General features: G+C 36.6%; 1 protein-coding gene and 1 long non-coding RNA gene across 4 annotated transcripts in view; one reads left to right on the forward strand and one right to left on the reverse strand.

Moving 5' to 3' along the window:
* The window catches only part of LOC105674746 (uncharacterized), a 282873-nt gene that overhangs the window by 153300 nt on the left and 107096 nt on the right, over positions 1-22477 (reverse strand). Inside the window, exons 10-12 of the long non-coding RNA XR_010890693.1 lie at positions 13381-14058; positions 12386-13046; positions 1146-1185 (exon numbers count right to left, since the gene is read on the reverse strand). This is a non-coding gene — a long non-coding RNA (uncharacterized lncRNA). The remainder of the gene's footprint in view (positions 1-1145; positions 1186-12385; positions 13047-13380; positions 14059-22477) is intronic.
* LOC105674721 (dipeptidase 1-like) overlaps positions 1-22477 on the forward strand; it is a 123105-nt gene that overhangs the window by 21229 nt on the left and 79399 nt on the right. For all 3 annotated transcript variants that reach the window (XM_067357035.1, XM_067357037.1, XM_067357036.1), the window contains exons 2-3: positions 3642-4207; positions 9541-9849. In XM_067357035.1, coding sequence (XP_067213136.1) covers positions 3917-4207; positions 9541-9849 — 600 coding nt within the window. In that variant the 5' untranslated portion in view covers positions 3642-3916. The remainder of the gene's footprint in view (positions 1-3641; positions 4208-9540; positions 9850-22477) is intronic.

Genomic DNA, 22477 nt, shown 5'->3' on the forward strand with positions numbered 1-22477 from the left:
GCGTATGTTGAAATTGTGGGTTTATTTTGACCCTCTGATGCACTATTCGATATTTATTTTATCTACGAATTATGCGGAAAGAAATTTGAAATAATATTTCTCTGTCGTGAGGCGCAATTTTGTTCACAAGTTATCCTAAAATATTCGATAAAGAATTTAAAGTCAGTTGCTTCCCGAAACAAAATTTCGCGAAAAATCGTTTGTTTCAACTTTTGAATATTCTAAGTTAAGTATTTCTTAATAAAATCGATAAATATTGAAATTTGATTACAATTGTAATTATATATGTATGTGTATGCATTATACACTTAAATAATAAAACGTTTACTAAAACGAAAATTATTTTCAAAAATCAGGGGTTTACTAGTCGCAATTTTACTATTTCGCGATGCCAAAACGCAAATAAGAGAGATAAAACTCGCTTTGCAATGCAACGGTATTATAAATTTAGTAATAACAATTATTCGTGAGATTATAAAGAATATAATAAAATTACAGTGAAAAAAGGTATAACGTGTCGATACTTTTCACTGTGTACAAAAGGTTTTCACAAAATATATCGCATTTACAAAGTCCTTAGAATTTTATATACTGTGCAAAAACCATTTAGTGCAATGCATTTTAGTTATATCAACTATAAAAAGTTCCGTATCAATAATTGCAGCTTTTCATTGCGTTAATCAACATATTAAAACCTCGTATTTTCACAATTAATTCATTTACAAAAATATTAAACAATTAAATTCACTCATAAAGTTAAATAAAAGATATATTCACATATTGAAATAATATCGAAAAAAAATTTATGTTTTCAAAATTGTGATTATAGATCAAATTTTTTGTAATTTATATCTGCATAAAATTTTCTTTTTTACATATTTATTCATATAATTTATATTTTCAAAATTTTATAACAGCGATTCTAAAAATAATGTATATATATTTTGCGCAAAAATTGAAATTTTTTACTGTTACAAAATTTTTATTATTTATTTATAAAAATGCAAATTGTAAACAATAACATGATTGTCAAAGCGCGGTTCTTAGCAATTATACAATAAATAGTAGCAAATGAAAAGGTAGCAAATGATACTGTACTTTGTGTAACGTATATCATGCAAAATATAATGAATAAATTCACTCACCAATCGTTCCATCCTAGCAGAGTATGCCTTCTAGTTGTATCTGAAAAAATTCAAATATATATAAATTATTATATCATACATGTACTTTATATTAATTATTACGTTTTAATGGTTGTACAAATAATTTTTTTATATTTTTACGTATCCAAGTATATAAACTACAACTCTTTGTTTCCATTATCGATTATACAGAGCAACTCATAATTCTTGTTATTTTTTTTTCTATTACTTATATAACAATATTATACAGTTTAATAAATAATTGTATTTCTCAGTTAATCTCTCAAATGGATGGAAATTTCAATTGTAATTCAAAAATGACACAGCTGAAACATAAAGTCATTTATCACAATTATTGATTACTTTAAATAAAGATCTGATTAAAATGATAATAGAATGATTCACGAGTTAAATTCAGTACTGACATATATATCGTCTTATGTATATAATATGCGTATTAAGTTCGAATTAGAATCTACTAAGCGACTATATAGTTAAGATTATAAAAAAGAATAATTGCTCGATACAATGTTATCTATATCTCTCTAACTAATCTATTATTTATAACTATAATAAATAAAATATTAGTTTAATATTGACATCATATCGATACCATCTCGCGTTCAATTGGATACTAAAATTAAAACAATATAAATTATTAACCACATTTCTTTATAAAAATAAAAGTAAAATAAATAATTTTGGATTACAAATCTTTAATTATTATTTACATTATATTAACTAATAATTTCATATTTGTTGCACACTTGAAGGCAAAGTAGAAAAAATATTTTACTTTATTAACTTTGAAATATTACATATTTCACGGCAGGAGATTTTATCTTCATTATTATTACATTTCAGAAACATTTATTTACTTTCTAACGTCTTTTTACTTTAAATTTCATTAAAAATTTAAAATCTTTTTTTAAACTTTTTTATCTCAGTTCGTGGAACCAAAAACGAAATATTTGCGAACAAGCAGAATGGAAACGGAAATATTTCGTTTCTGTACAAAGTTGAAGCAAACGTTACGTTTTTTGTTTTCAGTTTGCAAGCCCAACAACGTATCTAGTGAGTTTAACTGTGTTCATCCGCGTTATTTGCTCTAAAATACACATCTTGTATGTTTTACGTTTCTTAATAGATTACATTACAAAACAGAAAACATAACGTTTTGTTAGCATAACAAATTGTATATTACTCATTTAAATGTTTACATGTCAAATTACACGTAGGTATCGAGCATGCAAATAAACGAAACATTTCACCACGCTTTCTTAATAAGAGTGATACGTTAATTCACATGCGAAATATTATACCTCATTCAGTATTACATGTCATAATCTTAAACCATCAGTTTCCAATACTAATTGAGCTATGTGTAATTATTCACGCGAAAAAACGGGAGGGAAACGGTCGCTCAAAATATGACGATCGATCCGGTTCTCCTTTCGAGATTAATATATCCGAAAGCCGCAGCAAAGACCCACACGCGCGCGCTAGTGTGTGTCCCAAATAGACGCGTTAAGGCCTTTACACGGTCGCGCCTATACGCTACTCTATCGCTCTATCAAAGTTTCAGTCGGGCGCGCCTGTATGGCTCCTGTGCGATAAATTAAGAGACGCTAATTACGGTCCATATACATAGACACCTCATCCAACTTAACTTCCGCGTATAACCGATACATTCGAAATCTATAACGGGATCTCGATACATCAGCTCGAACCAGAGCTACATAAACACTCCAAGTTTAGATTAGAAAAGCCCATGTAGTTTCTAAAGCAGCAATATCCTTTACGTAAATAATGGTCAGATTTTCAATGGAAGATTCAGATGAACTTGCCGGAACTCGAGACTAAATACATATTCGCGGAGTATTCCCGTAATTCTTACCTGTGATGTAATGGACGGGCGTGTGTTTTAAAATTAGCTTACGAATGCCATTGCACATTAGTATTCTTAATATATCAAAATTGCATTTGCCGGTAGGATCAATTCTTCATCCTTCTACTTGCAAACTCATTAGTTTACACAGCAACACCGCTTTGCCAGACAAGGGGTCAGACAAGATCAATGGGTGGATCAAGCCTGGCACATTGATCGAGCATCGCCGTTCCGCGAGTACGAGTATCTAAAAGCTTACACTGCGAGGCGACACTGAAAAAGCGCCCGACGGGACTAAGATTAAAAGAGCCCAAGTAAATAACGCAAAAAAGCTCTTCACTCGTAAATACGCGCGCGAAGTAGGTAAAGAAGAGTGCCGGTAGTTTACTCTTTCGGCAGTTAAGAGAGAATACAGATGGTTCGGAGTTACACCGTTCCGTCGTAGTGCGGTGCATTAATTCGAGTGGGGTGCGGGCGTGCCGAACGCGAGTCGGCGGGAGCGAGCGCGGGTAGGCGACGTTCGGTGCGCATTCGTATCCGATGAATGGATGCATCCGAGCGTCGCAACGAGAGTGACACGCTTCTCACGCATGCGACAATCGGTACAGGTACATGTTGGAGATGGGCTAAGAGAGACCTGGCGCGCGCTCGCATAGAGCCGTAGTAAGGGTACGGCGGCGGCGGCGGCGGCGACGGCGGCGGCGGCAGAGAGTCGTGAGGATGGACCCGTGCGAAGAGCTGACAGACACAAGGCCGCACGTCGAGGCCGCGGGTTCGATCGCGCGTCGCGCGCCACGCGGAATTAGGATGCAGTGATCGCGGGGAGAAGGTGGTGGTGTGGTGAGGTCAGGCGAGAGGTGGTCCGCGAGAGTGGACGACGACGATGCATCACGCCGGCGGCGGCGGCGGCGGTGGTGGCGGTGGTGGCGGTGGCGGCGGCGGCGGCGCCGGTGCCGGTTACGGCGGTGGGCCGCAGGAACGCGTGCACCAGGCCCCGCGACCGGCCCAATCCGAAAAGTGTCCCTATGAAACATACCAGGCACAAATCCCGGACTGCTGCGCGGCCGCGGTAGCGGCGCAGGACCCGTATCCACGGCCGCCCAGCGGCTATGACGGCAGGTGCTACGACGAGTGCCATCGCAGGACACCGTACCAGGAGGAATCCTATACTCAGGTACGTGTTCGTACAATCAGATGCATGCAACTTTTTGTGGTCCTGTGTCAAGGTGAGTTACGGATGGATTCGATATAACGCTTTGCAACCATTGTTTACGTAACTTTCCAAACAGTTCAAGCAGAATATAATTAGTATATATAAATTGTATTTGTTTAATCTTCATAACATTTGCCAGATAACAAGAATTGATTGTTACATTCGTTTTACCTGGATAGCATTGAAATAAGAGAATAAAATTCTTAATGTTAACTAACTGATCAAAATTAATTTGTAAAAGTAGCACGGATATCTATAAACTGTAATCTTCACTGCAAATTGCTTTATTCTTACCACTTTTATTACCGTAGATTCCGCGTTTTTTTCGTATACTATTTCATTTTGTAATAATTTTTCTTTTATTAACTTATTTTCATTTTTCTCTTTACATTATTTAATAATACAATAATGAAAAAAAAATAGTTAGAGAGCTAATGATATCCGGGTCATACTCGTTTAATTGATTTATATTTTATAATTTGTAATTTATCCGATTTGTTTGTTCCTTGCAAATATACAATAATTACAAAGTAATTAGGTAAATGGAAAAAGATGTTTATTAAATGTTACGGAGAAATTTGATCATTCAATATAAGCATACCGGACACTATTAATGCAGCCGATTGCACACGAAAGCCGATAGGCCGATGTTCACAACTCGCTATTCAAAACGGCGCTATTGTCAGTACCGGCGGTTTGAAAGTTCAAGTTATAAGCGCTCCTATCAGCATTTTACTAACAACACAATGTTAACAGCGTTCCGTTAGTGCTTGCTGAACAAATGCTATGTTAGCGTAATTTTGTTATTCATATACAGACCGACAAGGAAAGACCATTGACATCATAAGCGATGGATATACTCGCGAGCACTTGCATATCGCTAACAATAACCTTTATTATTTCAAAAAATGGAAAAAGTGTACATTATACACGTTTATAAAAAAAGCTTGTACAAGTTCTAAATATAATCGCAAATAGCAAAGTTCTTAACGGGCAATGAATTGCATATTCTAACATTTACTGTACGTTTGACTTTTTTCAAGAACAAATACAATAATGAAAAATATTTTATCGGCTTTATTTGCTTGCAGATATTACCAATTGCTTTGAAACGTTTTAGATAATATAGAATTTTTTATTAATATTCATTAAAAGTTACAAAAAACAAATAATGTTTTAATAAAATAATTCAATCAAATTTAATATTTAAAAGCAACTTTAAAGCATTATATTAACACAGTGGAAATATATTCCATTTTATGGTTTGTATTTTCATATTGATAGTAACGAAGTATTTTCTCCACTGATAAAAATATTAAAAATATTTATTAAAAATTTATTAAAAATAGAATTCAATTTTGCGTCCAGAGCTGAAATTAATATTGTATAATTCGTCTTAATGCGATTAATCGTGGTTGTTCGCAACGAGCTTCAGTATTACAGCGTACCACTGCGTACTTCAGGGTCGATTAAATTTGATATCACCTCCAGGTGCGAGCATTACACGATAATTATCCAATAGAATCGAACGAGTTCGCTATTTTATAACGAACGCTCGGGTCTAGTATTTATGATTATCGGACAGCGAGAATTGAATTTGCAGCTTCTAGGGAAATAGGAGCTTAGTTACCGCGGAAAGGGCAGACTTTAAGATTGTTATGATTCAGCGAGTGGAAACGTTCGCTATCGATAATACGAATCGCGAAAACTTAGCGTGCTTTCGTTGCTTTTCTCATATTAAACGATGGAGACGATAAAAGAATTATTTATGAAAGGTAACTTATCGCAATATACCAAGATAGCCAAATGTTAGCGATGCTGGCAGAGTGACAGCAAATTTGATCAAATTGCTAATATTTCGCTTAATATGTACATGCGAAAAACAAAGAAAATTGCGGTTGCAACTTTGTCAGAGAAATATAAAACGTGGTTGTTATTAGTGCAAAAATGGAATGCTATTCATGTCAGTAAAACTTTGCTATTAAAAAGAATAGAAACTAAGAAGTTAAATGAAACAAGATGCCTGGATGTCTTTACCTAATACTCAACAAAGAATATGTACTAAACTTTAAATTGCGGAAAAAATATGTCTGCAAATTTTCTACCAACAATTTCCGAACACTCCGTGCGTTCCACACCAGTACGGAAGACAAACAACTGCAATTAGAACTTCCCAAGCGGAAAGTGAAGCAAAAAAAGAATGCGCCCTCGAAATACCCCGGTATCGAAGTTTAATGCAACGTCGCCGCTAAAAGCGTCGCGTCGCTAATCGCGACGAGCTTATTTTTTCCGTCAACTCGGCGTATTTATTAATACGACGCGCGCACACGACGCACGGGAGAAGATGAGCCTCGGAACATCTATCTATTGATAGTCACGTCAGCGAGACAGATCCGTAATAGCCGTGCAGTCACGAATTTCATCTCCGTTCGCGCAAGTTCGGTTAGGGCCCGACTTCACCGCGGGAATCTTCGAACAGCTATTATGGAGGCTTTCGGTATCCGAAAATTGATTCGACCTGGCGCGGCGTACGCTCTTCAAGCCCTACTAGCTTCGCCGTATGTGTATCCGCGAACTATCGATTTGGCGGAGGCCATACCCGCCGCGAGATCGCATCTCGCACGAAAACGATACTGTCGAGGATATAAATCGGCGCTATTCTCCGAATTAATTGCTGCGCGAAATAAAAATGTAGATAAACGCTTACAAAACACAGTATATCGTGATATCAATATTTGGTTTCCTATATTGCGCGTTTTTACCGTCAGCAATTTATCTTCGGTTGCAATTGAATATCAGTTCAAAAATAATATTGGCAATCGCAGAATAAAGATGTTAACTTGCATCGATCTTTATGAATTTAATTGTTACAAAAAGTCTCCCTATCATAAATAACATCGATATCGTATAATCTCAATACGTAACGGCAGAAATATCAAATATAAATGAGTAGAAAATATCGATACTTGTGATATTTGATATCAAAAAGTAAAAGTATTGGTATCCTATTAAATTTCAGCATCGCTAGCCGCGGGCAGCATTGCCTGCGGATGCAATTTCGTGGATGCATAACACATATACAAAGTGATCACGTGCCGATCATCTGTCAATCCCTCTGTTTTCAATGTTTTCTTCTAAGCACCATCACCGCAGATGGCTTTCAAAATGGTCATGTACTCGATCTAATTTCTCTACCGCATTATACTTTTTCTTGATAAAAGGACTATATAAAATTAGATAACAAAAGTAATTTTAAAACTTTATAAAATAATGCAGCTCGATTAGAACTTGTTTTCAAAATAACAGAAAAAACTTGTTTACTAATTACATAATATTTATCTTATTTATCACAAGTAATAACACTTTTTCTAATCAATTTTTCTTAACAAATAAATTTTAGGAAAAAATTACGTTAGATGATTTTACAAACTTGATTGACTCAAAAGGAAACAGCATATCTTCAGAAATCGACAAACATGTCGTCCGAAGAGTTTTTTCGCGCTCGCGAAATCGCAAGGAGCAAGGTGCCAAACTTTACTTTTACAGTTTTCTATCGTTGAGTATCGGTACCTATATGGCGATGATGGCGTTACCGAGCGAATTTTAGAATTCCCGTACCGCGTGTACTACACATGCTTTCGGCTTGAAAGGCCGAACATACGTTCCGGTTATTTTAACGATATCGATACTTTACTGTTATGGTAGCAGTATCGGGGCGGTATAAAGATAGCGGCGATAGAGCGCTGTGCGATTCGCGGTGGCGGTCATTGCGCTGCTGTCCATATCGAACGATGATGCGATACATACCACGGAATATGGTAACTCGTAAGCCATCGAGTACTCCGCGCGCAATCGCAACAACTGCAAATGCACCAACAAGAGAATGAACAAGAGATAAACACAACAAATACAAAATTCTTTTTCGTACTTTTTCACAATTTTTAAGTCTTCGTGTGTAACTGTTTGTCGAAATAGAATAATAACATGATTTGTTTTTAAAATAAATATTTGTAACACATTTATGACACGTTCAATATTTGGGCAATATGCGAAAATCTATTTCGAGAAATATTATATTTCTACATAAAATGTTTCTTGTTATATAATAGCTCAATATTGCAAATCGATATAATCCATAGCATTGTTAACAGTACATGTCTTCCGACTTGTTACGTAAATAAGGAAACTGTAACTGAATTGAAGTGGGTAATTTTGTATTATGGTGAAAAGATTTCATCCGCAGACGCGAGTGGCACGTTATTCATTCTCTTACGCAATTGCAATTCCCACGGCAACGCATTCCATCTTTGTGCTGTATTAAGACGATTCTTTTTAAACTGTAAATATTTGCCGTACATCTAGAATATTAAATTTCTTCATATTCCGAGAGATTCTTGGCATGTCTGGTTGGCGTACGATATCAATTTAGAAAGGCAGATTAATCAGCCAAATTGCTTCCGACAGATACATAATACAGCAAAAACGTAGAGAGTTTATGTTGCAATTAGATAATCTATTTTATTTATTCTTTTCATTATTCCATTTAAATTATTTTTAAAAATGGTTAATATTACAACTATGTAATTACTTATTTTTTATTAATATCTATCTTAAATAACATTGATAATAAATCGTATCAGTTGGTGTTTATTGCAGCCCAATTTCATTTTCAGGAATCTTTCTCAATAATCTTTTATGCAGAATATTATTTTCGAATTATTTTCAATCAATATTTTCTGTACATGTATCCAATTAAAGTTATTATTAAATGTAAAAGGTATACAACACTTGTATTAACCGATGAATAAATGAAACAATATTGCAATCAACAAACATAGAAATATATCCCATTGTGTTCTCATTGTTTATAAATGTAATAAATGTATTTGTATGATTTAAAAAGTAACTCTCTAAACGCGAAATTATGTGTGCAAAAAAATTTGTTATTTAAAAATAAATTCATCCAAAAGTTTCTTTAAATTTAAAATTGAGATTTTACAGAAATCTATATTGGAGTACAACAAGATATTTATGCTTCCTGCTAACTAGGCAAATATAGCTTATACTAGTAAATTTCTGAAATACAATTGATTTATGCTACATTTACCAAACCGCATGTTTAATGTAAAAAACTGATACGCTTTTGGAAAAGTTATTTTTAGAAATTTACTCATTCTATGTTTGAAAAAATCACGATTCTGTCGACTGCACTATCGATTATCGAATACCCCAGCCAAACAACAGAGACCAAAATATAAAGTGATTTGATGCAAGTAATCCGTTTTCTCTTTCAGGACGTATCCTCGACATTCCATCGGCCTCAGTCTAGACTGGGCTATGAGGAACGTCCTCAGTCCCGGGTGGGATACGCCTCGGATTCCAGGTGCGCCAGCGGGCTCGGATATGACGACACCGGTGGGGGTTACCTGGATCAGAGTGACCCGAGGATGTATTGCACCGGCGGCTATTGCATGGGGGACACGATGATGGCGACGAGCAGAGGTGTGTGCGGCGAGGAGGTCGAACTCGATATGCGGAGGCACATTCAGGCTTGCGCCTGTACATGCAACCACATGGGCTACGGGAATTACATGGACTATCAGGTGAGTTGGAAATATATCAGCAACAAAATATTAATTATTCTGTTGGAAAAGATGTGCTCTTGTTGAAAATATATGCCAATATACATATGTATATTCGACGCTTAGATTTATGTTGAGAAATTATGTAAACGCTATTAATTTAATTAAATCCGTATTAAATCGTGTTATGTTATATAAATAGCTAACTGCAAAAAGCAACGCGTGAAAAAATTTAATTGTATTGAAAATTAACTTATTTCCGATCACGATATTATTTTCACAGAAACATTTTAACCGGGATACAATGACAAAATTCTAGAATCCTTTCTTGTGAATCGTACGTAATATCACGCGTGATGCAAAGCGAGCATGTACGTTTATATTCACAACATAGAATAGTAGAGTCCTGCTGAGAGCGTCTCGCAAACTTTTGTTTGCAAAAATTTCGTAAAAAGAAAAAAACTATCCAAGAGTCTTTATAAATGTAGGGGAAAATAAAAACGTGAAGCGCATAATGATGAAATTCTGAATTTTCCTGTCACGAATAGTGCAATATCACTACCGAGGCCAGCTTATCTTGTAACTGAGTCTTCTCTAAATATACATTGCTTGATCTCAAATTTTGAAAGTGCATCTCTTCAAAAATTTTAAAGGCGAAAAATATATTATAAAAAATATATCGGTAAAATATATCATAATAAAGTTAATTTAATGTAATATTTTGAACAGATTTCCATACTTTTCTCATGCAATATTAATTTTTTCTCTTCATTTTGATACATGCGTTGTAAAATATGCAATTTCGCATTTAAGATGAAGCACCTTGTGTAACTATTTTTTGCCGTATGAACAAAGGAATTGCAATTGTGCTGTTATGTCAAATTATGTCTCGTTTTCCTCTGTTTGTAAAGCATTCTGATGCAGAATTATCGTTGTGGATAGCTAATATGCTGATGCATTCATAAAGCTTACAAAAGATGTCGGCGTCTGAGATGCAAATCGACTCTCTAAATTAATCCCTTGTAGTAAGGAATGTCGATGACCCCATTAGAATTGCAAAAGCATACTATTTTTGGCAGTATTTTTTATAACACAGTTTAGATAGCCGATCGTAAAGAAAGACATGTTCAATTGTAATAATTTTTTCAACGAAATATTTACTGTGAAACTTATACTATCCTAAATCTCACAACTGTCATTGTAAAATTTAACCAAAATTTAAAATCGCACAAATAATTTGTTTTATGCATTTCCGAGCCGTGTTTAAAAAAGACACAAAAAGTATCGAAAGCGACTAAACTATCTTAGAAATCACGATTTAAAAAATTCTTGCAATTTTTCCGATTTGCTTTTAATATGCAAATCTTCATTAAATTTCCCGTTCAAGTCCCGTGTAAAGTAATTATCTTAAATTATCTTAAAGAATTTAAACCGTTTTTTGTCATTCGTTCCGACTCGTCTCGTCGGATAAATACATAATGCTCGCAGACGCAGCAGATCGTCGAATTATTATGATTCGCGCGAATCATCCACCCATCCGTTCCAAGAATCTCTCGTTGTCTTCTGCGTCCGGACTTGCTATCAGAGGTAATTCATCGCGCTTTGAAAAATTCACAAGCAACTTCCTGCCTTGAGACCATCCCGCTGTCTACCTCTCGCGTTGGCGTTTCATCTTTTACGTGCGACCGAACTGTTCGTGAAATCCTTCCGCGAAGAGTCGGAGAATAGTGCGAACAAGGAGCAAAGAGAAAGTACGATGGAGAAACAAGCGAAAAAGAGAGGTGTAGCACAGTTTCATCCAGGTTTCTTGAGAAGAAAAGAGCCGACGGTATTACGCTTAAGCCTTTACGATTATGCGATAATATACGGGCGTCTACGAGACGTCCATAAAGAATTCTTTCTCCGCAGACGAACGTGCGCTACATGTTTCGCGAGTGGAGTTTCTGTGCCTGTCCAGGTTGCATCCCGTGAGGATGCTAAAACTTACATTCGTGACAAATCTCCCAAAATCCGAGATATCGCGAAATTCTGTAGTGCTGTGATATAACTGTGTTTCACATTTCGTTAAAAGCGTCGAACGTAATAGAATCCCGATTATATAACCGTGTCGTCTAGTAAACAAAAGAAAATAAATTGCGCGCGAATTTACATGATTACACTTTCTACCTCGATCAATCATTATTTTTCGTGACAAGATATATCCTTCGCGATACGGAATAAAATTTTTCATTTACAAGTTCTTATCTAATTTCATAAATAGAATATGTATGTGCGTAATAAATCGTTTTTTTTTTATTTTAAATTTGACTATTTAAAAATTCGAATGTAAAATATTTACATCTAAATTAATGAAATTTAAAACACAAAAAATAACGATTTACGCAAGTTGGGTTTATTGCTCTTTAAATCTCTTGCTAATAATAAGTAATATGAATATTTTTATATGACGACTGCGAATGAGTATCTAGTTATCTATGAAAACAACTCGGTATCTATACTCGTATTAAACTAGTCCCTCCACCATCATTAAAAAGATTTTTAACGGTAAATTACTTACCACAACGCTGCATCGCCGTCGCCCGATGCCTCCCAGGCCTCGTCCTCCTCTCAGTGGCTGTTCCAAGCACTCACACGCGTCGCGACGCGCGCATTGCTCGCGCGCGTACCTGAATATAAAAATCGCGCGGCACTTCAAACGACACTCCCGACATCACAGGCGAATCGAACCAAATTGTCCAAGCTGCGACGTTACGCGCGAATTTCGTCCGCGTTTCAGACGACCACATTTACCAATTGGGGCACGATTCTTTCAAAACAGAAGGCAAAGGTAAGCTCGAAGAAGATGAGGTGCGATTAGTCATCCAATCAACCGACTAGATACAAGACATCTGAAAAGCAATCGGTAGCGTTTGACTAACTCCGGTAGCCGTCCTCGACTACCTTCGACAGTCTGGCTATCTGTACAACTAGCGCGTTGCACGTAGAACCGAAGATTGCCCTGCCGTAGTCGAGATTTTATGATTGAAACCGACCTTTCCCTCCCCCGAGCCAAGCCTAAAGTAAAAAAAAATCGTGTCCCAATATTTGTCATACAGCAAAAGTGCGTTCATCTATAGATTCGCTATAACTCTCGGCATTAACGGCACTCCCGGCATTTTGTTATACTATACGACGGAACAAATATATTTTGTAGCACCGATTACGCGCACAAAGTTGATCTGTAAAATAAAAAAATAAATGCAGATTAATGTTTGAAATAATTAATATTTATAAAATAATTACTGCGCACATTAAACTTTATATTCGTTTATTTATGCACACGTCTAAACAAAGAATTAAAATTTTCAAAAATATATTTTTTGAATAAAGAAAAAAGTTTAATTAGTTGAAATAATAATATGTAAAAAATTTCTAAAAATGGTGAATATTAATTTACTATTATAAATATTTTACTAAATATTTAAAGTATTTTAAATATTTTATATCCGCTACATTATATAATATTTTATATGCAATATTTTGCGAATAACAAATAAATGAATTATTGCTTACCGTAAAGTTGCTCCGCCGGCGCCCGATGCTCCTCCTGAGCCTCCTCCTCCTCTCAGTGGTCCTTCGAAGCACTTACACTGAATTACACGCGTTCGCGGCGCATGCATTGCTCGCATGCGTACCTGAATACGAAAATCGCGCAATACTTAAAACGACACTCCCGACATCGCAGGCGAATCGAACCGAACTGTCCAAGCTGCGACGTTACGCGCGAATTCCGTCCGCGTTTCAGACGACCACATTTACCAATTGGGGCACGATTCTCTCAAAACAGAGGGCAAAGGTAAGCTCGAAGAAGATGAGGTGCGATTAGTCATCCAATCAACCGACTAGATACAAGACATCTGAAAAGCAATCGGTAGCGTTTGACTAACTCCGGTAGCCGTCCTCGACTACCTTCGACAGTCCGGCTATCTGTACAACTAGCGCGTTGCACGTAGAACCGAAGATTGCCCTGCCGTAGTCGAGATTTTATGATTGAAACCGACCTTTCCCTCCCCCGAGCCAAGCCTAAAGTCAAAAAAAATCGTGTCCCAATATTTGTCATACAGCAAAAATGCGTTCATCTATAGATTCGCTATAACTCTCGGCACTAACGGCACTCCCGACGCGCATTTTGTTATACTATACGACGGAACGAATATATTTTGTAGCACCGATTACGCGCACAAAGTTGATCTGTAAAATAAAAAAATAAATGCAGATTAGTGTTTGAAATAATTAATATTTATAAAATAATTACTGCGCACATTAAACTTTATATTCGTGACGTTACGCGCGAATTCCGTCCGCGTTTCAGACGACCGTATTTACCAATTAAGGCACGATTTTCTCAAAACAGAAGGCAAAACATAAACTCGAAGAAGATAAGGTGCGATTAGTCATGGAATCAACCGACTAGATACCGAGCATCTCAGCAGCATTTCGGTGCCTAACTGACGGAACTAGCAAAGTCGCTGGATTGACTTCAATGCCGTCGATCATATGTGTCATAGTTGCAATTAAGCAACCCCATGCTTTCCGACATGACATATGTATGTTGGCACGTCAAACACTGCAGATGCCTTTTTGGTCCGTAGTCGGGATTTCATGATAAAAATCGATCCTTTTCTCCCCCGAGCCGAGCCCAAAGTTGAAAAGAAAAAATCCCTCAAAGAGGGATCGTGTTCGATCGTGTCTCAATATTTATCATTCGGCGGAAATGCGTTTGTCCATACGATTCGCTAGATTACGGCGTTTCGTACTCGCGCGAAACTATCACACGTGTCACGATGCGCGCATTGCTCGCGCGCATGCCCGAACGTAAAAATCGTGCGGCACTTCAAACGGCACTCCCGACACACATCTTATTATATTACGAAATTACGGCGAATGTGTTTCGAATACACACAGTTACAGTTTATCTGAAAACATAAATACATCCACATTACAGAACGTCCAAAACAAGCTGTATATCTGTAGCTTAATAATAATAATTGTTATTCATAGTAATAGATTTCTATTCCTTGAATTTCAAATTAATTAGTGATAAACGTTTAATATGTATATCACTTTTCATTACATGAATCATTCAATACAGCGATCCATGTATCATTTCACGTTCTGAATTCGAGAATAAAGCAAATTAGATATAGATAATAAATGTTCCACTGCATTATTGTTCTATACGCGAAATTTAAGTAAGTTGCTGTCGATTCATAATAAATTTCTATGGATTGACTTGTTTATCTATTTATCATCATCACGGAAATATCACGTCCAGAAAATCACGGATTCGCTTGAGAAAGTATGTGCAAACTCGCAAACTTCACCGGCGCGGCCTCATTCGACCGAAACGTTTCGCGCAGAAAAAAGAATAAAGAGAGGTGTAGAAAGAGAGAGAGAGAGAGAGAGAGAGAGAGAGAGAGAGAGAGAAGAAAAATTCATTTTGAAATGGGCGCTGCCTAACGGGGCCGCGCGTCGAACTTCAGAGCCCACGTCCTGGTTCAGACGAGTTGCGATCCTGGCCGGTTGCCAGGGAATCGCGAAGGGACCGGAAGAGGCAAGGATGAATAAAAAAGCCGCACGCGCGCATATCTATCATCGCGATACCTGTCAGGTACGACGTATGTGAGGATGGATACGTGTGTATAATAGATATAAGCAAATGTGTTCGAGCACGTGTATTGACGAAACTATGTACGCGAGACTCTTCGAAAATAATTTCAACTAGACAGGTGGGGAGAATCCATTCGTGGTGCGAGAAGGCGCGCAGCAACGTCAGAGAGTCGTTACCACTGCAGTGCGGCGAGTAAACTTTGTCGAGTGCATAGAATACACACTATATGGGGCTTCCGCGATGTACACGGCAGAAACATAGCTATATAGCAAGGGTACGCGGGCTATAAAAGTTCATAAATCTATATTTTTCTCTGTATTCTATTTAAAAAATTTGGGAACAAAATATATCTTTAACTTCGAGTTTTAATTTGGTAATTATTGAATTATATCAATAATTAATATTTTTTAATATTGATTTTGAAGAATCTAATTATTTACATTTGCTTAACATGAATATATGCTATAATAATAATAGATTGTTCAATTTAATTTTCTTTTGTTTAATTTAAGCAATTGCTTGTGTTTATTTTTAATTGTAGAAAAAATAATCAATTCAAATTAAACTAAGATTAAAATTGATGGAATTTAATAAAATCAACTTTTAGATTGTAGAAAAATCTAACTAGAATCTGATACGCATAAAATTAAATCTGAAATCACTTTTCTCAGAGTAAAATATCTTCGTACACATGCGTTGCGTATGTTATTTAATTAAAATAGCTGAACAATATCATAGATTTAAGCACAAATAAAATTTCCGCATGTGAAGACAGACATCTTCTACTATATCGATAAAGACCATCTAACTAAATGCACTTCTACTGTATCGTCGCAAATGCGGTAACACGTCGGATATATGGCTGAGTAGTGGATCTCGACGTTCCGAGTGTGTTTGGGAATTAGGTAAAGGGATTCCGTGGATTATATTCGAGAAGTTCGAGCTCCTGGAGGATTTCGGACGGACCGAGGATCCTCGAGTTTCTCAGAACCACAAGTCAGGATAATAACGTCAACCGAGAGCCCCTGTCGAGATAGATTCGTAACAGACGACATTAAAAAATTACGGCGAAGATATCAGGATCGGTGTCTACCTCTCTATACGAAGCACATTTTGGATTTTACAATCTGTATCGTAACCACACTTGCCGATATAATTACATGCAACGCAATTATGTGGCGGTCCATTGTGACGACTTTGGAATGCATCAATTATTGCCGACCACCGAACAAATATCGTCTAACCGCTCGATATTAACTATCATCGGTTTGGAACATTGCATTGATCACGAATGAGTTATTAAATCGACGCATCGTTATCATTAATTATCAATTGCCAATAGAATCGCCGAGCGATTATGCAGTAAGGTACTCTCCAAAGCGCTTGAATAATTCGTTTCATTTGGTAGTGTAATGAACGCAATAAACGGTCAAGATTTCCAGTCTTGACTTCCAAATGCATAGTATCACATTTAATGCACTTTCAATTTTACATTAATTTCTGCACGCTTTTTGAATTGTTAATGTTTATATATTTTGCCTAAAATAATATACACATAATGTGTATCATTTTATTTTAATAATAATAAAAAAAATGTATTTTTTTTTTCTCTTTTCCGTTTTTAATCTTTTCTCCCTGTCATTTTTATTTTAAAATATCCTTTTCATTTTTTATTAGAATTATTGTTATTTTATTGTTGTTATTATTAATTATTAGATAAATTATTAGATTAATAATTGTGATAACGTACATAATAATCACATACTTAAGAATTAACATACATACATTTAGCAAGTGAAATGTCATAGAGCTTGCAAATTGACATTACGACTGATGGTTTATTCGTGCCTGTTAAACTTCAGTAATAATCTAAAACGAGATTATTATACCTGTTTCATCGTTTTCGTATCGTTTTAACTAATTACCACCAGTGTTTCGTCGAGAATCGACTGCTTTGATCATTTATCTCATTCAACTGCAATATGCCAAATGCATATTTCTCTCAGGAAAATTAAAAATATTTCTGTCTCGAATTAAGGATTATTTCTCACTACAATTAAAAATTGTTCTAAACATCGTCAACGAGAAATAATAAGTATAATAAAATAAAATTATGCCACTTTGCGGAAGCGGAATTCGATAAAACACGATGTTCACAAGTTATAGATTTTGGCCGAACTTATCCGTCTTCATTAGCGAAATAATTAGTCTCCTAGAAAGTTAGGGACGTCAGAGATTTCGATGTAGGACATACCAAAACTCCACTCCTAATAAATGCAAATTACAACTCCAAAGTGCTCAGCCAAAAGGACACGCCGTCCTAAGTATGGCGCTTTCATTAGCGTGCGAATCAGTCTGCTTTATTTCCGGCAGAAAATAGAAGAATCCTCCGGTTTGATAAATTAACAATACAATATAATTAGATTGATTGATTTAACGTAATGAAAAAGAGAAACACGATATTTCACAAAATGAGAAACAGAGCCAAATAATTTACGGCATTAGCTCGTTTCCGTAATGAAAATGTGAAAAGAGGAAAAAAGAGAGAGCATTGCGCTTATTTCGATTCGTATCTATTTGTATACTGCAAAAATTTTACGATAAAGAATTTTAATTTCCTGTCCTAGTATCCTGACATATATAGCGCGTGTCAGGATTGTCATCACCCTGTCTTCATTTATCACAGATGTTTATTTTGATTTATCAATGACATGATTAAATAAAAAAATTTTCCATTTTTAATCACCTTCTCCTATAAAACCGAACAAAATATTTTTGAAAAAAATTAATTTTAAATTAATTGCAATAGTATATTAAACTTTCGACATATAAATTTAAAAAAAAGTCCTATAATCTTATAGGACATCAACTACACACTTGTTAAAGTATTACGTAACTGCATAATGTCACTGCACCGCTCGTGTGTCTCCTTAAGAGAAAAAGTTGTCATGTTGTTCCTCCGTTGTTAACTCGGGTCAACTTCGATCAAACACGCGGAAATACGGAAAAATCCGATATCCGTTGCGACGTTCGAGCGTGGTAATCCGCTGCAGAAAATGTTACCTCAATGAACGTACGCTCTAAATTTAGAAAAGAACTCGACATTACACGCAGCTTCGCTGTCGAGAAGCGACCTACGATATTAGAAAACAAATGCCTTAATTAAAAAACAAAAAAACGGTGGAAACTATGAAAATGAACAAAAATACGTTCTCCCTCCGAGCGTGAGTCGAGAAAGCCAACCAAGCTTTCTTTTATTATTTTCGTTTTCTGAGATATATTCAATTCTTCAACACGAGAATATGCAACGTTGTAGAGGTTAATAAACGGCAGTAGTAGAGACTTGAAATATATCAGCCACAGCATTTTGCACGGATGAGAAATAAGTGTAAAATATGAAAACAGCAAGAACTTTCTACTAATAAGATAAAAGAATAAAAAGTCAGAAATACAAAAATTATTTATATAAAACTATTATATTATTTTCTTTTTGTTTCAACTTTTTTAATGATTTTTCCAAGTTTATTCCTCTAAAAAGAAAATTTGATGGAAGACCATCGTTCTTTGCAAGTTGGTAATTTTTGATACTAAAGACTTTTGCAATAAAACTTCAAGCTAACTTTCAGTTAAAGGAAAGTTCATCCGAGGCATATCGGATAAAGATTTTTGCTATCAATCCACGCTTCGAAAGTTTAATTCGTTCAAACTATAATAATTCCCGCAAAAACTATAATATTTGCTTCGGCGCATTAAGCGTTACAAAGTCCGATAGCTATCGAATGTTATGTAACTCGAAACTTCATGTTTTACGAACTCCTCCCGAAACATAAAAGAAATTATTTCAACTGTCTCATCCAGGTCACTGAACATTCGATACGCCCGATATTAGACCCGGCATACTTTCGCCGAAAACAACGGCCGCAGTGTCAAAACGAATCCGTTACCCTCACGAACGCGCGGAAATTAGAAAACACCGATACGCCACGGCAAAATCTATTTCTCGCTCTCCTCACGTACTTTCTTCAAGGCTCCGACCGTGCCGACGACCCTCTTTCTTTCTACGCGAGTGCCTCCGAGACGGCATGAGGGTCGTCGCCTTTTGTTCGCACTACCGGAAACGCTCTCGGAGCTGGCCCTTTCTTTCTCGACGGCCCCATGCCACCCTTGTCGTTTTTCATCCTCCAGCCGTTACCGACGAGCTAAATATTTAGCTCGAAGGTGAAAAAGTGAAGACTGATTCCGGAGGGAGGGAGAGGAATTGCCGCTTGACAGCGAAAGAGGAATCCTCGATCGAAAAAGATCGACGAGCAGACGGACGCGATCATCGGGCTGAAAGCAGAGCGGAAATGGCAGAAGTTCAGCGACAGGCATTGTGGCGGCTAATCGAATTTTTCAAAACCGACGCTGTTACCGCCGGCCTAATTGGACGCGGCGCCGCCATTTTTGCCGCTGGGTGACCCGTACACCTAGCTTGGTGTCGTCCTCTATCTCTTTTTCTCTTTCTCTCTCTCTCTGCCTCTCGATGAACTATCTCTCTTCCGCGCTTCGATCACCTTTTAATTGGATTACGGCCGCGCGTACAAACCGGAAAATACGGTCGCGCCGGGACGAAAACCGTTCTCTCGCGTGTGCAAGCAGCGAATTTAAGGGACTCCAATAACAGTAATTTGCAAATTCGTTATGGCAGAGCGACTCGGCAATAATGCTCTGTTATCGCGACAGCGAGCCGCACGAGCGAGCTTTTAGCGCCCTTAAAGGCGTACAAATAAAAATGTCGAGAAAATTGAATTCTGTCGTAAATAATGTGTAGAAAAAAGCATACGGATATTAAATCTGACTATTCGTTTAATGTTTTTGATGAAAAACTACACGCGTGTGAAAGCTAACAATACGTCTATAATATCGCAAGTTTTTCAGAGACTGGTATTGCTGCGAAGGGTTAAAGCGTCAGGAAAGCGAGCCTGTTTTTTTTTTCGAACGAAAGAGACAATAGATGGAAAGAACCGAGTGAGTCCGAATAATGGGGAAACATTAATGGAAAAATAAAGCAGACAAAAGAGAGAATCGCGCAATTTACGATGTACTTGGCAAGACAACTGCAAGAAATTCTCATCGCTCGTAGGAATATTCTCATCGCAGAAAATCAAACGAAAGCGGCTATATTTTGTCGGAAATCCCAGATAAAATGCAAAAATAATTGGATCTTGTTACGCAACGAAGAATCAACGGAGATATTTGAATTCTTCAATACCATGGTTGTTTATGTGTTGCAACATTTTTCGCGCGCGAAGCATTTCCTGTCAGTAAATAATATTATTGACTCAGAGCAAATACACATAGAAGCCGCTGTATTTTACAACGTTATTTCGCATTTTATTTTATTTATTTTTCCTCTATTAATACTCTATATGCTTAGTTTTTACAAAAGCAAGGCAATATGTAATTGCTTATCTGAGCGTTGTCTGTGCTATCAGAACTCGATTGTTGAGATCGCAATACTGGATTCGCTGTTTCGTCTCCGATTTTTCTCGTCGTTTCATTCCCGGATTTCTGAGAGCTCTTTCGCTGATTCCTCGTCGCTCGCTAAAGTTTACGGGAAAGCCGCAATATCGGCGCGACAGTAAAAGGACATTGCCGCAGAACCATCGATCGCGAAGTTTGTGAAGTTTTGAAGCTTCTGAAATTTTAAACTTCTCCCTCTTTCTGCACGAATCACGCTCCGCCGCAGGTTATCCCATTAATCGAAAATCCTCGCAGGACCGATGCGCCCTTCCGTGGTTTTTCCCTCTCTTGCACCTGTTGCCGGGCGAAATCTCTTTGCCCGGTTGATCGACGAGGAGAAAAAGGCGTTATTTATTTAATAGCCTCGACCCGCATCCGAATCAATTCTCTCGTTTACAACAGCCAACGTAGAAGAATTAAAGAACCCGTTTAAGTAATTAGCAATGCAGACACCCGATAATTAAATAATACTAAATTTTTAATTCAAGAGATACGATTTAGAATTCCAGACTTTTATCAATGAATAAATAATAATTGATTTTCAAAGTAATTAAACTAGATGGTTATTAAATTGGATGGTTTAATCACCATCCAGTTGTTAATAATGTGAAAAAGAATTCGTAATCATCTTTATTGATAAAAGCTGCAGAATTACACGCGGTAGTCACAGACCGTTAGACAATATATTATAGATCCTACGCCATTAATGGAAATTACGAACTTAATTCGTCGACTGTTAATCCTATCGTACACAAATTTAGCATACATATAGCGCATAAACGTCCGATGATATGCTCAACAGCATAAGTCTTGCCATATTGTTCTCCGCAATTTATGCTGGGTATCCTATTGGTCAAGACGCTTATATGCTATGCTCATAGTCCTATGTAAATTTGTGCGCGAGGGGCTTTACCCTTGCATATCTTGGCAAACGTATACTTATGCGTCTCGCAAGAAAACATTTGATGTATTTCTAATTCACATATTATACATCTATTTACATAATTATACTCTGATTTCGAAATATATCGAGAAGATGCGTAAACAGAAGAGATATGTTACAAAAATTAATTCTTTTATAGCAACTGGCATTACTGCTATAAAAATTTTTGCAAACTCTATTAAACGTAAAAAGTTCAAACTATAATACAATATTTTTATAATATAATCGGCTATGAAAATGATGTCGCGAGAATCACATCAAATTAACGAAACCTTGTTTGAAAACGAGGAAAAAATTTAGTCCGATTACACAGCTTTGAGAGATCATTGTTGAGGCGTTAAGATTATCACGATTACGTAGGATCAGACAGACGGGATTTATTCCGCCGAAAATGCTTTAAAGAGAAATGAGATGTAGACAGAGAAAGGGAAAGAGAGGCATACATAAAAAGGGAAACAATCGGACGTGAGGACAAAGCGCGAATTTATCACGGCCGCCTCCTGCAGAAGGGACTAACGGAAAAAGCTATGTGTGATAACACCGGAATTAAAGTC

Source organism: Linepithema humile, chromosome 6 (genome assembly GCF_040581485.1).
Source record: "Linepithema humile isolate Giens D197 chromosome 6, Lhum_UNIL_v1.0, whole genome shotgun sequence".
In the NCBI taxonomy this organism is placed as follows: Eukaryota; Metazoa; Arthropoda; class Insecta; order Hymenoptera; family Formicidae; genus Linepithema; species Linepithema humile.